The following is a 16,483-nucleotide window of genomic DNA, read 5'->3' as shown; positions in this document are numbered from 1 at the left end:
ATCTGACAAAGATCCAAAAAATAGGACTACAAAAAATAACTTAAAAGAGACCGATATAACCAAGTCGAACTCCTACTACTGAAAAGTTATCAAAGTAGTCCCTAAAAGAGATCTGACAAAGATCCAAGAAAGAGGACTACAAAAAATAACTTAAAGGAGACCGATATAACCAAGTCGGACTCCTACTATCGAAAAAGTTATCAAAGTAATCCCTAAAAGAGACCTAACAAAGGTCCAAAAAAGAGGATTACCAAAATAACTTAGAAGGGGACCAACGCAAAGGAATCGGTCACAAATACAAAAAACCGAGAAACAAGTTGGATCTATACAATCACAGCCTCAAAGGATCCAAGATACAAGCAAATAAAGCAAAGTAATCCAAGGAGGTCGAGCAGCAAGATTTTGAACATCAATAGAAAAACAAAAAAGATGTCAAGTCAAACAACTACTTTTACTCTATAAAGTTATAAGGCCTGGAAGGCCACCAAAACCTACCACGAAGAGATAACAAGTTACTTTTTGTTCCTCATAAAAAGTTGCTAAGAAGCGTCAGCAAATAAATAAAAAAGTTCTAAAAGAGCCCACAAGCTGGGCCAACTACACAGCAATATTAAGGTGATCCGCCTCAATATCTCAAGTTAAGTACTTTAAATTTCCAAAGGTACACTCATGAACTTCATGCTAGACGTATCAACTAGATACCCTAACTAGCACAGGCACAGACTCAGAGTATGCATTGAAGCATAAGCAGTCCATCCCTCAGGCTCATGAGGACGAACTACTCTGATACCATAATGTAACATTCTAATATACAAATCCTTATGCTCGAGTCATAAGTCAACGATATTACGGTGGTACGACTCAAGGTGGAATAATAGTAAGTATATATGTGTGTGTGTGTGTTTAAATGAAAGAATTAGTAAACGAGAAGCCTGAAAAGGAATGAAATAAAATCATGAACGAAAAATACTCTCGTATATAGATAACAGACAAAAGGTAAAACACATTTTGGAAAGCGAAGAATAAGATAAGGACAATATATATATATATATATATATATATATATATAAGTAAATAGCCAATAGTCGTGACCTGCGAAGTTTAGGCTGGCTAGGGTACAGAATTTAAAACTAGTTTGACAACAGTATTTTCTATCTCTCTCAAAGATCCATTATCGCCTCTATAGGCAAGTTGCAAAGTAAACATTTACGTACATCATATTGAAGGTTTTTCAAAATAAGCAGGAGAGATTGTAAAAGTACAAAACAAAATCAAATAAACTTCACCACCTTCCAGACGAATCCAGCTCAATGCTAAGCACCAGGAGCTACATTTGAAAAATAGAGAATATATACGGAATGAAAACCCCCGACCCATGGATTTCCAGTACGGTAAAAGTGCCAAATAAATACAATACACTATAACATCAATTCACTAAGCATCTTAACTTCTTACCTCGTCATCTCTATCCTAAGTTCTCAATAATCCATAACTTGGCAACTATCATAAGAGATTCTAATTCTAACCCAATATCCTTCATACTTTCACTACCTTCCAACAGAACAATCCAAGACCCGAACCATCCCTCAAGTAATTCAAGTTTTATACAAACACAAACAATACAGACAAGTAATGCACAAGTAAGGCAAGTAAGACAATTAGTAAATAATCATGAAACATGTACAATTAGGCAAATCAAAGAAATTAAGCAAACCCAAATAATTCAAATGTATGCATATGATGTATATCTATCCTACTGGCCGTGAGCTCACGTGTCAGTTAAATCGCCAGAACCCGATACACCCGGTAGCTAACTCGGATATGGTCTCTAGGTTGTGCATCCCCAAGAGGAACTTTAACAAAGGAGAGTGCCTTTCCACCTTCTCCTGGAGGTATCACGAAAGAGAGTGCCTTTCCACATCGAAGGAGTGTGCCTTTCCACCTTGCAACCAGAGAAGAATGTAGGGAAAAAAATATGAAGGAGCATTCCTTTCTACCTTCCCCACATCCACATCACGACAAGAGAGGGAATCCTCCATTCTCAACTTGCCATCCGATAAGATTTTCAAGTTAACACGCAAGCAGAATCTCATCCAGACCTTGCCACCTCGGCCATTCCGGCCATACTCGATCATTGTCAATTTCAATATTTACCTCTCAATACAGTCACATCACGAATCAAATCTTACCATTCTCAAACTCTGTCATTAATCATACATCATCATCAATTCTGCACTTTCTTAACCACAATTTATCACCCAAACCTTTCTTCACTTCCATGCTACCTCACCTTCCCTAACTTTACCTCATCACTAAGCATACAACTAAGGTTTAGGGGATAAAAGAGTAAAAATATAGGTTTAGAGGTTCGAAATTAGGTTTTAAAACATAAAATTCACTTTGCTGAAAACAGGAAGTCACGCGTATGCGTGGGTGCATTTTTCCTTACTCGTGTACGCATGCACCCTGATCGCATACGCGAGATGCCAAACCCGAAAGGGTGGGTCGCGTCGCGTGCAGGTGGTCGCGTACACGAGTTCTACAGAATGGGTAAAAATGCTAAGTGCTGCAGAATTTCAGTTTTCCACACCGATCTTCCGACGTGCATAACTTTCTTGTTTTAAAATATTTTCCATCCGTTCTTCAAACGGTATAAACTTCACGGATCCAATTTTCATATGAAACAATTTTGAAAGGATTTGGGATCTGGAACCCGAGTAATGGCTCGCCAAAGTTCGGTCAAAAATCAGATTTTCACAAAGTTTATCAAACCTCTATTTTCACCAATCTCATATCTCAATACCAAAACTCTAAGCTTTTTGACAATATCTAATCATACCAATTCACATTTCAATGCCTAATTCATTTCATAATACCTAATACACTACTCCAATATGCCTAACATTTCCAACTCACAATTAAATCAACTCAACTTCAAAGTTCATACTGAATTCACAATCATATACCCAACTATCATCTTCATGGTTCATCATTATCAAAATTTCATTCCATATCACACATCATCACACGATACAAACATCACTTACATTTCTTACCTTTTTTAGCCTCCGCCCCCATTTCACAGCCTCCGGCCCAACATTTATCAATTCAATATATATACATATTACTCATAATGTACAATCATTATCCAATCTCAATATCATCTATACCAACATCAATTCATAAATACCATATCAATTCCCTCCATACTAATATCTATCTCATCCATACATTCACTACACACATCAACACATTCAAATACACTATTCAAGCCTATCCCTAAGGGCATCTAACCTAGGAATTCACATCACACAACACGGTACTTAAATAAAACTTAAACCCTACCTTAGCCGATTCCTCGTAAAACCCAAAGACACCTCAAGGTCAACATTCCTCAAGAGTCCACAGCCCCAAAGCCTTTCTGAACAGAATTTTCAGCCACCAAGGTCCAACAATCAAGCTCCCAACATCATTAATATACTCTAATTAAATATTATTCAATCTAATTCCACAACATAACACTATATCAACATTCAAACTTTCTAATTCACTATTCAACAAGAGATTTGAGGTTCTTGCCTTGCCCGTGTCTCAAATGAACAAAATTCCGCTAATTTTCGCGAGCCAATTCAAACCTAAAACACCAAAATCATATAAATCCTCAATTCCAACACCCTCCAAATTCGAAATTGAGAAGGGAATATTTGGGTAAGAAAAAGTAAATTCTTTACCAAATTAGTTAGTGGGCTTTGTAGAGAATTCTGAGACGAACGCGTGGCCACTAACGACTTGTCAATCGGAGCTCCAGATCTAAAGATATGGAAGATTGAAGTTGGACAAGAGTTTGGAGCTCTCTCTCCCTTTCCCCTTTGCTTCAACGTGATTCCCCTTTTGTTTGGGGAAGAAGAGATGAAGCTCTTCACTTAAATAGGTGTTGGGTTGGGCCTTGGGCCCAATATGGGATTAGTTCAATCGGTTTGGCCCGTTTGATTCAATCTTGGGCCAAATTCTTTAAAATTAGTGTCAAAATTCTTATTTTAGTTAGTTCTATCTCATTAAACTATAAAATTCTATTTTATAATTTTTTAAATTATAATTAATTGATTCATTAATTATTTACTAATTTTGCGGGTTTTACAATGGGGACTCCGATTAATGGAAGAGCAAGGCCAGCTTTGCAATTGTAAATGGTGGAAATGATCAACAACATGGCCCTGGGTGATCCACCTAGCAATGCTGGGTCAGATTATGGTGTTATAGAGTTCACTGGAAAGGATGTTGAATTCTGTGCTAAATGAAAAGTCAAAAAAGAAAGACAAAGTCAATTATAAGGTTGGTTAAGATCTTGTTGTTTTAAGCTCCTTGACTGGTATGTTATATGTTGGCATCAATGCTTGTTTCGGTTAATTATTCAAGAGTGAATTCTTTTATGCAAATTACAAGGGACATTTTTCAATCTCAAACTTATACTTTTTATTCTCTTTGTAAACTCAAAATGGCAACAGAATCTCTTGTTCAAGAGAAAGATGTTCGGATTAACCTTGAGAGGTCTCAAACTGCACTATCATCCTAGAACAAGAAGAGTGAAAATATTTGTATGATGATGATTCATGTCTTGTGCTTCTTATGGTCATTCTTTCATAGTTTCCAACTTATTAAGAAGTTATATTAATCTAAAGCTAGATATGTGTTTGTGTAATTGCTCCTTAAGTTATTTGGCTGTGCCATGATAATTGTTAATTATTTTTTATTTTTTTTTGAGTGGTTAATTGTACTGACATTCTTTAAGATTTGAGACTATGTTGATTATTAATTTGGAAGGTAACATTTCATGTAGTGTTTTAAATTTAAAAGATATTTTAAGATTTATATTAGACTATAATTATATTTTAGGATGTTTATTTATAATTTATTTATTATTTTATTTTAAAATAATTTTTTTGGTTAAATTGGTTAAACCAATAAACTAGTGACTAGAACGGTTCAATGATTGGTTCAACTCTCATAACCTTGTTTAAAACTTAAAAGTGCATATGGGAGTGTCCATTTCAATGACAATAATGCATTGTTTTGTGGTGTTTCTTTTTCTTTTTCTCTTAGAAACTCCTTCCAACTTATACCACATGCTTCTTCACATCACCCTCATAAAACCACCTCTTTCAAACAAAGACAACAACAACAATATCAATTGAAACTGGCTATTCTTGGGACAAATCTCTAGTTGAACCACCAATAAAAAATTCAATGAAAGCTGACCATAACACTAGATTCAATAGGAGAACAAACAGTTATAGAGATAGAGTCGTTTCTTCTTCTACCTTTGGTTTTCTAATCTTCCCCTCCCTACTTTTTTTTCTTCTACCTGTTAAGACCAACGTGTAGTTTTGGATGAAATTTGATGAAAATTTTTAAAAATTAGCCTGTACTGATTTTTCAATTAAGTACTGGTTTTGCTAACAATTTTTTATTTGACTAATTCAACCAGTCAGTTCGAATAAGTTTTATAACATTAATAACATATAATTTATTATTGAGTAAATAATTATTTCTAACCATGAAAGATTCAGACACTAATATTTCTATCTATGAAAGATGAAAATTAAAATTATACCCACATATAAAGGATGAACTTTTACCGACAAAATTATTCGAACCCTAAAAATTAAATAAAATTTCCAAATTACCATCTAATATATCCTAACTCTAACTTCTAATTTTACTTCACACCATCACTCCTCCAATTACAAACCCTATCACAACTCTCATCCTCAACTACCACCATCACTGTCGCCATCACTATCACCACCATGGCTATCACCAGCTCTACTGCTTTTGCTTCTCCATCACTCCTAGCTAACTCCTGCATTTCTCCAATTTCACCTATTCACCAATAATTTGTTGCCTCTCCTCCGCTATCACCTATTTTTTGAGTTGCCTCTTGCTTCTATCGTTGATGGGTACAGTCGCTTGGGTGGAGGAGCATGTTCCAACAGCTTGCCGTCGTCGTCCTAGCACTCAGCCATGGCTAGAGCAACGGCAATAGATGCGACAAAGGTTCATCAATCGAGGACACTAATTCCATGAAAAAATTGACCTTTCCTTTCATATGGGCAATTTTCAGAAGGAGAGGGTTGCTTTTGTTTGCACCCTTGTTGTATATTTTGGGTATGTTACATTGTTACTGTACATGGGTTCTTTGAACTTTAGTGTTGTGAGTAGAGGTAAATATCAAATCGGTATCCAAAAGATTTTGACGCTGACAAAATGGTACTTGATCTTTGTTATTGACAAAATGATCCCTGAAAGATTTTAAAATTTGACAAAAACGACCAACCATTAATTGAGTTATCTGGGGTTAAGATTTAAAGGTGACGTGTCAGTTAACAATTATAATAATTACAAAATTTACTCACTTTTAATTTTTATAATTTTAAAAACACCCCCAATTTCAATTTTTTAAAAACCCTAAAAAATCCTAATATCCTTTCTTCTGAAACTCTCATCTCTTCCCCTTCCTCATCATCATCCACCAATTTTCTTTCCCAATTAAATTCTCTTCATTTTCATTCTTTGTTGCCTCTACCTTCCTCCTACTTCTTACTCTTCTAACCAAAGATGATTCTCTGATACTCAATCCCTTCTTCTCAAGACTCAACCCCTTTTTTTATTTCTCATTTTTTTCTCATATGCCTTAGCTCCTCCAAAAGCTTCTCCACCTCGTAGCTCTTCTTCTCCTCTTGATGCTGTTGATCACCACTTGACCCACCTACCACCTCCGATGCCAAACTAAAACCAGACTCATACTCAGAATTATCATCAACACAACTCACAAATGGTTTTGCGTTGATGGCACCACCAATACCAATAGCTCCTCCATGATTCAGATCGTAACCAAACTCTAAGTTGAGGTTCAGAGTCCTTGCCTGGTTGTTCATATTGTTGTTGTTGTTGTTGTTGTTGTTGTTGTTGTTGTTGTTGTTGTTGTTGTTGTTGGCATCACTATATTGATACAGAGGAGGATGATTACTCGATCTTCAAATGGGAGGAGGAGGAAGGTTTGGAATAATGTTGCGAGATTGTTGAATTGAGTGTTCGTCATCCTCGTTGGGGAAGTTCACTTTAGCTTTCTTTCTGCGAATCTTACGAGCTTCTCTGTCATAGGCCTTGGCGGCTTCTTAGGTGGTGTTGAAGGTTTCAAGCCAAACGCGAACACCTTTTCTTGGATCACGAATCTCTGCTATCCAATTTCCCTCTGCACACGCCTTCCCAATCGTAAACTGAACCATTGTCTCAAGAACACAGGGTCTTCCATGTGATGCCTCTGCAGCAGATCCCACCCCTCTGCCGCTATCACCACACTACCACCACCACAACCACAACTATAACTAGAGTCTCGTTAATCACTACCTGATTCTCAAAAATGGCATCGTTGAGAGGAAAAAGAAGAAGAAAAAAGGAGATTAGGGTTTTAGAAAATGATGATGATTTAGAAAAAGAGATTAGAGTTTTAGGAAAAAAAAAGAGGATTAGGGTTTTTTAAAAAAAATTGAAATTGGAGTTTTTTTAAAATTATAAAAATTAAAAGTGGGTAAATTTTGTATATGATAATTATTAACTGACACGTCACCCCTAAACCTTAACTCCAGGTAACTCAATTGGCAGTTAGTTATTTTTGTCAAATTTTAAAATTTTTCGGGGATCATTTTGCCAATAACAAAGATCAAGTACCATTTTATCAGTGTTAGAATCTTTTGGATACTAATTTAGTATTTACCTCGTTGTGAGTATAACAGATTGTGTTGTTATTGTACATAAGCATATGTGTTCCTCCAGTTTCAGTTTATCTAAGTCTTTGAAAAGCTATTGCCTTTTATGAAATATGAGTGTTCAAGCCAATGGTAATGCCACTGGATTTGGTGAGTTCTACGATGTGTGCTCTACATCTTCGATGATGATGATGATAATGGATAATGGTGGTGGAATCGAATGTGTATTAGGGTGGTGTCCGAGAGCAGTAAAGATGGTGATGGCAGTGGTGGTAGTGGTGATGGCGACACTGACGGTGGTAGTTGGGATGAGAGTGATGGTAAGGTTTGAAATTGGGGGAATGGTGTAGATTAAAATTAGAAGTTAGAGTTAGATTATATTAGAGGATAATTTGAGAATTTTATTTAATTTTTTAGAATTTAGATAATTTTGTCTGCAAAGTTTATTTTTTATTTGTATAACTTTAATTTTCGCCTTTTATAAGTAAACATATCAGTGTTAGAATTTTTCTTGATAAAAAATTATTATTTACTTATTTACTATTAAAAAAAATTGAAAAAATAAAAAATTTGTCAAAATTATAAAATTCACTTGTGAGATATTTTATCTATTTTATATAAGTTTAAAATTTAAGGGCCTGATTATAAGTGATTTTGGAGATTATATAAATATTAATAGAAGAGTAACACTAAAATTGGAATATAGTTATTTGAGATTTGTAATATCAAGAAAATTTTTTTAACTAAAATTATGAATTAGCATAGAATAATCACATATAGTCAATTTATGTTTTAACAAAAGAATAAAAAATTGATTCTTATTTTATGAATTTAAGAAATGAACAAATTGCTTGAAATGAACAAATTGTCTAATTGGATGGCATGTTATGTGACAGTTAACATTTTACATCAGTTTTTTTTAACTTAATGACTAATAAATAAGTAAATGACAAATAAACTAATTTAAAAACTAGATAGTTTAATCAATTTAAAAATAGAAAATCAATTTTGTCAGGTAAAAACTGAAAGACTAATTTAATTATTATCTCGTATAAAATTACTTAAAACAAATAATAATATAATACACATAAAATAAGTTTAAGAGATAATACTTTAATTTATATTAGCCAATATTTTTAGTGAATAATCTAATATTTTTAGTCTAATAATCTAATATCATATTTTTAACTAATATTTTTAAATATTATTAATTAATTATTGGTTAAAAATAATTAATTATGCTGGTTTTGTAGAATTAAAAAAATTCGGAAATGAAAATCAATTGAGTTGGCACAATTTGCATTTAATTGGAATGTTTAAACTTTAAATTCTAGCATGAATGAGGTTCAAAGCCACAAGCCCATTCTAGTAGGAGTGCAGGAGTAACAAGATAATGAACCGGCAATAGCATGTGCTGTGTGCAGAAAGCTAGAAACAGTGAAGTGAATAATAAATAACTCACTCAGCTACCATAAGTCTATAACCAACTATATGTAATAACACCGTCATGCAAGGGGCATTGTCGTCACTCAACACATATATAAACATTACCCATACCAACAACAAAATATTCTCTCTCCCGCACTCTACATTGTCATTTACTAGAGAGAGTTCCCCTCAAACAATGGCTTATCCACTTCTCTTGATAGCAACCGTCATTCTCGCCCCCGCAATCATAACCGTCAACGGATGCTCACCGTCGGACAAGGCGTCGCTTCTAGCATTCAAGGCAGGCCTGAGCGAGCCCTATCTCGGCATCTTCAAAACATGGTCCGGCGATAACTGCTGCCTGAACTGGTACGGCGTGAGCTGCGACGCCGCCGCCGGCCGCGTCTCGGACATCAACCTCCGCGGCGAGTCTGAGGACCCGATCTTCGAGAAGGCCGGTCGCTCCGGCTACATGACCGGAAAAATCTCGCCGGAGATCTGCAAGCTGGACCACCTCACCACCCTCGTCGTTGCTGACTGGAAGGCCATCTCCGGCGAGATCCCTCCCTGCATCACCTCCCTCTCCAACCTCCGCATTCTCGACCTCATCGGAAACAGAATCTCCGGCGAGATTCCCGCCGATATCGGAAAATTGCAGCGTCTAACAGTCCTCAACCTCGCCGACAACACAATCTCCGGCAAGATTCCGGCGTCAATCGTCAACCTCGCTTCTCTCAAGCATCTCGACCTTAGCAACAACCAGCTCACCGGCCAAATTCCCAATGACATTGGAAAACTCGCCATGATGAGCCGGGCGTTAATGAGCCGAAACCAACTCACTGGTCCAATTCCCAGTTCGATTGCATCAATTTACCGCCTCGCTGACTTGGACTTGTCCGGAAACCGACTATCCGGTTCAATTCCATCCGGTTTAGGACAAATGCCGGTTCTTTCAATTTTGAATTTGGACAGCAACTCTCTCTCTGGTCAAATACCTTCGAGTTTGTTAAGCAACCCGGGTATGGGTATTTTGAACTTGAGCCGAAACGGGTTCGAGGGTACCATACCCGACGTTTTCGGTTCAAAATCGTATTTCATGGTTTTGGATTTGTCTTATAATAACTTGAAGGGTCGGGTACCTGCTTCGTTATCTTCGGCCAAGTACATTGGGCATTTGGATCTTAGCCATAACCACTTGTGCGGAACTATTCCGATGGGTTCACCGTTTGATCACCTTGAAGCGTCGTCGTTTAGTAACAACGATTGTTTGTGCGGAAACCCGTTGAAGACTTGTTAGTAATGATGATGGACGTGACCCGTAATAAGTGTCTCGTTTTCTTTTGATGATTCTTATTAAACAACGATTATAATTAAGCCAAAGTGTGATTATTGATGTTATAGTTTGTTTCTTTTGTATTTTTGGGCTTAAGTAATGTAATATAAATATAAAAAAATATAATATAATCACGAATATTTTAATAGTAAAGGTGGAATGGATTCCAGATAGAGATGGGTTGGGGGACCATGCACGTGAATAACTTATATGGCTTTGAAGGAAGCAACATGACATGGGTCAAGCTAGTTTTGATTTTTGAATATTCCTGTGGTGCATGTGAGCTTCATTACATGCGAAAGATTTGGATAATGATTCTATTGGTGTTATATACGTTAAAAGTGCTATTAAACTAAGTGTATAATTTATTTATTGTTAACAAGATTTAACTAATATGCATGATGGTTGTGGTCAGTATTCGGACGATTACTAAAAGAAAATCATTAATATTTTGGGTGCGAGTATGTTCAGTTGTATACTCGAAAGCAGTAATTCTTTAATTTCTTCAAATTAGCACAATGAATTGCATCATTTTTTCAATAAACAAGGTTAGCAGTTTAGCTTAACTTTTTGAATACCTAAAATAGTAATCATAAACTACAACGTTTCAAAATAGTCTTATATCCATAATAAAAATCTCGCTCATATTCTTTTAGGATTTTATTAATTTATTCTTTACCACTTGTGTCAATTATCCTTGGCAGCATAATAAATTACTATACAATGGAGATAATGCGATAACCTGTAGCGGGATTATTAGCAGAACAGATTATCATACAATGGAGGTAATGCGAGAAATTATAAAGGAATCAGCACAATAAATTAGCATAATATCACCTTAAAATAACTTTACTGCTTTCCGTATAATAGGATTTGAAGAGTTTCTGAGAGAAATTAATTATGAAGGTGACATTTTGATGACTTGATGAGTTTAAAATTAAGCACTAATATCCAGAAAGTGGACAGCATGTTGAGGTCAACTACTTCAGGAGAGGATTTTATGGTTATGATAAGTGACTAAATGAGCTAAGTTTAGCCCAACTAACCCAAATTCAGATTCGACTAGTAAAAATCGACTATTAAAAATTGAGTTTGGTTTTTAATTCAATTTATTTATAATCGAGTATTTAATTTTATTTATTTTGTAGGGTAGATATGTTAACTCTATTTTTTTTATAATGTCATCGTTTCCAATTTAATATATATATTATTATCAATACAACGTGATTTATATTAAGATCAGAGTAGTATATATCTCTCAAAATTGAGAGTGACATGTAGCTTTAATTTCATTTTTATTTTCAAAAGGTAAAACTTATTTATAGAAGAAAATGAAGCACAACCTTAACTATGTACATCAGTACATCCTCTATGTGAATGTGACTATGTATAGTAGCGCGAGTTGAATAAATTATAATGAAATTGTCATTTTTATTGATGAAAATGTAATTAACAAAAATAGTTGCTATTTATAAAATTTAAGTTTAACTTTCCAAAAATTTATTAGCCAACTTGAATATACTAGATAACTAACAAGAATATAATTTATAAATAAAAATTTATGTCTCTATTAATTATAATATATGTTCTCTATAGTTGTGTTTATTTATAAAGACAGAATAAAATAAAATATTGAGAATAAGACACAAATAATAGAAATACAAAAATTAATATTTTGTATTTTATTTAGTGATAAATTAAATATAAAAAAAATAAATTATAAAAATTTAATTTACTATATTTTTTATACAAAATTTTTAGGAAGAGAAATATAATGATAAAAAATTAATAAGAATAATAAAAAGAAAATGAAATTGTATTTTTTATTAGTGTTTCGGTATCTTTTTTGTTAGGAATGATACAAAATATATTAATTCAGTATCTCTGAATACAATGTTTGTATTCATATCTCATCTGCCAAACATAATTTTATATTTCTGTGTTTCTATCTGATTATCCCGTGCTTGTAAACAAATGCAGAAGGAAATTACCATTTGTAGCCATGAAACATTGGTTCTGCACAACAAAATTACCCAAACACTAAAAAATCACTTAAAAATTTCAAATGACTCCTTTCTTTACTACTATTAGTCTACTAACATCATCCCTCCCCCTCTCTCTGCATTCCCTTTTTTAATTTTTTCATTGTCCATTTTTCTCATTTCTACCCCTGTTCACATTGGACTTCCGCCGCCGGCCTCCCCCAACGCTACTGCAGTGGCCAAGAGACCCACAATTACCACCACTACACCTTCTCCTCCACCTTCCAAGGCCTTCGACGTCCTCCCACTCCCGTTCTGCTTCGCCAATAAGCAAACTCTATCTCTGCCTCCAAAAATCTTGAACTTGCTAGACTCTCTGAAGCACTGTCGCGCGACTTCCATCAGCCACATCGACTTCAATTCACCAACCATCAGCACTGTCGCGCGACCTCCATCAACCACGACGAGCCAATGTTGCAGAGTGCGACGACGCGGTCTCTGACGAGGATGGACTCTGTGGATTCTCAAGAAGATTAGAGGAGAATTTCATCCACTGATAGTTGTCGTCGCCGGAGAATCAGAGGACGGGGAGTTTGCTAAGTACCATCACCGATGACTTCAACACCTAGTTTTGCAATGGTACCCTTCAGACCCTTTATCTCTTCTCTCATTTTCTGTTACCCTTTCATAATTGTTACTAGTGCTGCTTTTGTTGTTGTTGTTGTTATTGTCGAAGAATGTGGAAAGGAGCAGAGACAAAATGGTAGACTTGCACCTTGCAGATTGAATTTGTGGCCTTGGATTTGTTTCTTCTGCGATAATGTGGTTGCGCTGACTCAATTGATTTCTGGTTCTTTTCCATTTGATGTATTCTGCTACTGTTGTTGGTGCTTCTGTTGTAACAACACGCATGTTTCAGAGAGAGAGAGAAAGAGAGAGAGAGAGAGAGAGAGTGAGTAATGTGGTGATGATGTAGATGATAATAAGGGTAATTTGAGGTTTTATGAGATTTTTTAGTATTTGGATAATTTTATTGTGTGGAACCAATGTTTGATGGGTACAAATAGTAATTTTCTTCTTCTATAGGTAGATGTGTCAGCATTTTCAACTTTCATAGGTATAAATAATAGTTTACTCATATATCTATACATGTGTCTATGAAATACAAAATATTTAAGGTTAAGTACTTTTTTCGTCCCTAACGTCTTGGGTCAAAATCAAAATCGTCCTCAACTTTTTTTCCTTATTAAAATCATCCTCAATGTTACAAAACGTTATAAAATCATCCTTTTGTTCATAAACAATATTTTTTGGACAATTTTGCTCTTTCACAAAAATAAAAACAAAGAAAAAATGTTACCTTCTTCCACCACCCTCACCACTAATCCCACCAGGCCACCAGTAACCCCATCATATCTCACCTCTCTCTCTCTATCTCCTTACTTCTGCAACTGCCTTGTTATGAAGATGGCCCAACCACTCCCACACCATCAACAACTCCACCACCGCCTTATTATCACGATGGCCCAACTACTCCTGCGCCACCAATAGCTCCACCGACGATCCAAGATCCTCAAAGAAGAAGAACTCCACCATCAACAACTCTATCGTTGCAATGGATGAAAGAAGAAGAACTCATCCATGGCCGAATCGCACTAAAAGAAACCCAACTCGACTCGATTCGCAAAGAAATCACAATGCTCCACATCTTCTTCTTCCTCTTCCACTCCCTGACCCTCATGCTCCTCTTCACATCCTCTTCCTCTGTGTCTTTCTCAGAATCCGAATCTTCTTCGTCCGCGTGCCAACGCTGATGGATCCTTTTGCTGTGCGCTTTCGTGTTCTCATTGGGCCTGGTTTGGGCCGTGAGGTACAAGAGCGACGTGGAGAGTCACATGGAGAAGGCGCTTCAGAGAGAGAAAGAAGACAAGATTCTTTTGGAAGAGTTGAAGAAGAAGGGTTTGGAATTCGATCTGTTGAAGAAGTTGATTCTCTCAGAAGAGCAAAGAGTTTGAGGGTTGGAGACCCCTTTTTTCTTGTGTTGATGTGTTAGATATGGATAATTTATGTTTTATCCTCAATGAATTAAAAAAAATGGCAGAATCAAACTTTAAATTTACAATTTTGTTTTAAGTTATGGATTCCTTCACTTTTATTTGGGTTGCGGTTTTAAAATTGTTTTTGGTGCTAATTTTGTGGGGGGTGTTGATTTTGTTGGTGCAAGGGTATTGATTTTGTTCAATCGATTGGGTGATATTGTTCAATCATTCAGATGTTGATTTTAATGGATGAAGAGTTAGCAGGATTGGTGTTAGAGTTAAGAGTAGTGGGTGGTATGGTGGTGGAGGTGGTGTTGGTGATGGTGAAGAGAGAGAGAGAGAGAGAGAGAGAGAGAGAGAGGTAGTGATGGAGAAGGAGAAGAAGATGGAGAAGGAGGTGGGAGCAACGGTGGTGGGGTGGCGAAAAGGGAGAGAAGAGAAAGACTGAAAGAGAGTGAGAGATACGGGAGGGTTGGAGAGGGTTTCTTTTATTTTTTAATATTAGTTTTAATATTTTTTATTTTTGTACAAGGATAAAATTGTCTGAAAAATATTGTTTATGGACAAAAGGATGATTTTATAACGTCTTGTAACATTGAGGATAATTTTAATAAGGAAAAAAGATTGGGGATAGTTTTAATTTTGACCTACGACGTTAGGGACGAAAAAAAATACTTAACCCAAATATTTATTAATATAAATAATTTCAATAAGTGTTATATATGTATATAATCAAGATAGCTCACAAGTCGGTGAGTTGAGGTTACCCAAATTTAATTTCGACTCATTTAATATATGAGGTCAAATTCAAGCTCAAGCTTAAGCTTGACAAGGGGTGTCAAAAATTCCCAGGCAGCGGGGATCCCTGCGGGGACCGCCCTGAACGGGGCCCGATGGCGGGGAATTTTTTCTGCGGGGACGGGGATGGGGGACAAAATTTTCCGAAGCAGATGCGGGGACCCGAGCGGGGATCCCCGTCCCCGTCCCCGTCCCCGTCCCCGTATTTCCCACAATCCTCGAATATATTAAATTACTTAAATACCCTTAAAAATTTAGTTTTTATTTTGCTTTTTTAGTCATTTCACTTTACATACATACATACATACATATATATATATATATATATATATATATATATTGAAAAGTGAAAACCCTAAACCCTAACTTCTCTTCCCAGATTCCCAGTTCCCACACAGAGCATAGAGCACCGCATTCCAACTCCCTCACCCTGCTCCAGTGCTCCTCACGAAACCCTTCCTCTCTGCGCCCTTCCTCTGCGTTCTCTCCCACGTCCCAGCCAGCCACCTCCGACCACCATCGTCACGGCCTCCGACCACCATCGTCACCGTACCGCCTCGTGCGCCATCTTCTGTTCGCCCTCTTCCGCATCGGTCGCCGCTCTTCTCTTCACCAGCGTCTCTACCTCTTCGGGCATTTCTATCTTATCCCTGGTAAGATTCACTACTCTCTCCTTTTCTTCTTGTATTTTGGCATTTTACTTTAGGTTTTTGTTCTTTTTCATGAATTTGATGGTGATTTTGACTTTTTGAAGTTGGTGGCTGTTGTTTTTGTTAATGAATATTTTCTTCTATGAATTTCTGATAATTGGTGGCTGTTTTAAGCAAGATTGAAGCAATCTCATTAGGATTCATAATTTCATATTCCCTGACAGTATACAAATATATTATTGCAATAAACATTTCTGTTTAAATCCTAAATTGAAACATTTTCTGGTTATATCGCTTACATAAGTAATATGCTTATATTAATGGTTATGTAATTATTATGCCTGTTATTTAGAATGCTGGCTTGGTGGCCATAACTTTGCCTCTAATATCTTTGATTGGTGTTTTGAAATAATCTAAAGCTAGCTAGCTAGATAGATAATAACATGATAAAATGTATAGAATGGTGATGAAAGTGGGGTATGGTTAA

At 36.0% G+C, this 16,483-nt stretch overlaps 1 protein-coding gene and 1 pseudogene across 1 annotated transcript; one reads left to right on the top strand and one right to left on the bottom strand.

Moving 5' to 3' along the window:
• Positions 1-6,671: 6,671 nt before the first annotated feature.
• On the bottom strand, positions 6,672-7,819 carry LOC107611344 (uncharacterized; annotated as a pseudogene).
• Positions 7,820-9,258: 1,439 nt separating this feature from the next.
• On the top strand, positions 9,259-10,680 carry LOC107613575 (uncharacterized). The gene has a single exon (XM_016315648.3). The coding sequence runs from the start codon at positions 9,274-9,276 to the stop codon at positions 10,489-10,491; it is 1,218 nt and encodes a 405-aa protein (XP_016171134.2). The 5' UTR covers positions 9,259-9,273; the 3' UTR covers positions 10,492-10,680.
• The last annotated feature ends 5,803 nt before the right edge of the window (positions 10,681-16,483 follow it).

The sequence above is a fragment of the Arachis ipaensis genome, chromosome B8 (assembly GCF_059453495.1).
Source record: "Arachis ipaensis isolate K30076 ecotype BB chromosome B8, ASM5945349v1, whole genome shotgun sequence".
NCBI classification, from domain to species: domain Eukaryota; kingdom Viridiplantae; phylum Streptophyta; class Magnoliopsida; order Fabales; family Fabaceae; genus Arachis; species Arachis ipaensis.
The sequence above is the reverse complement of the archived record's forward strand: the minus strand, read 5'-3'. Positions and strand labels throughout refer to the sequence as shown.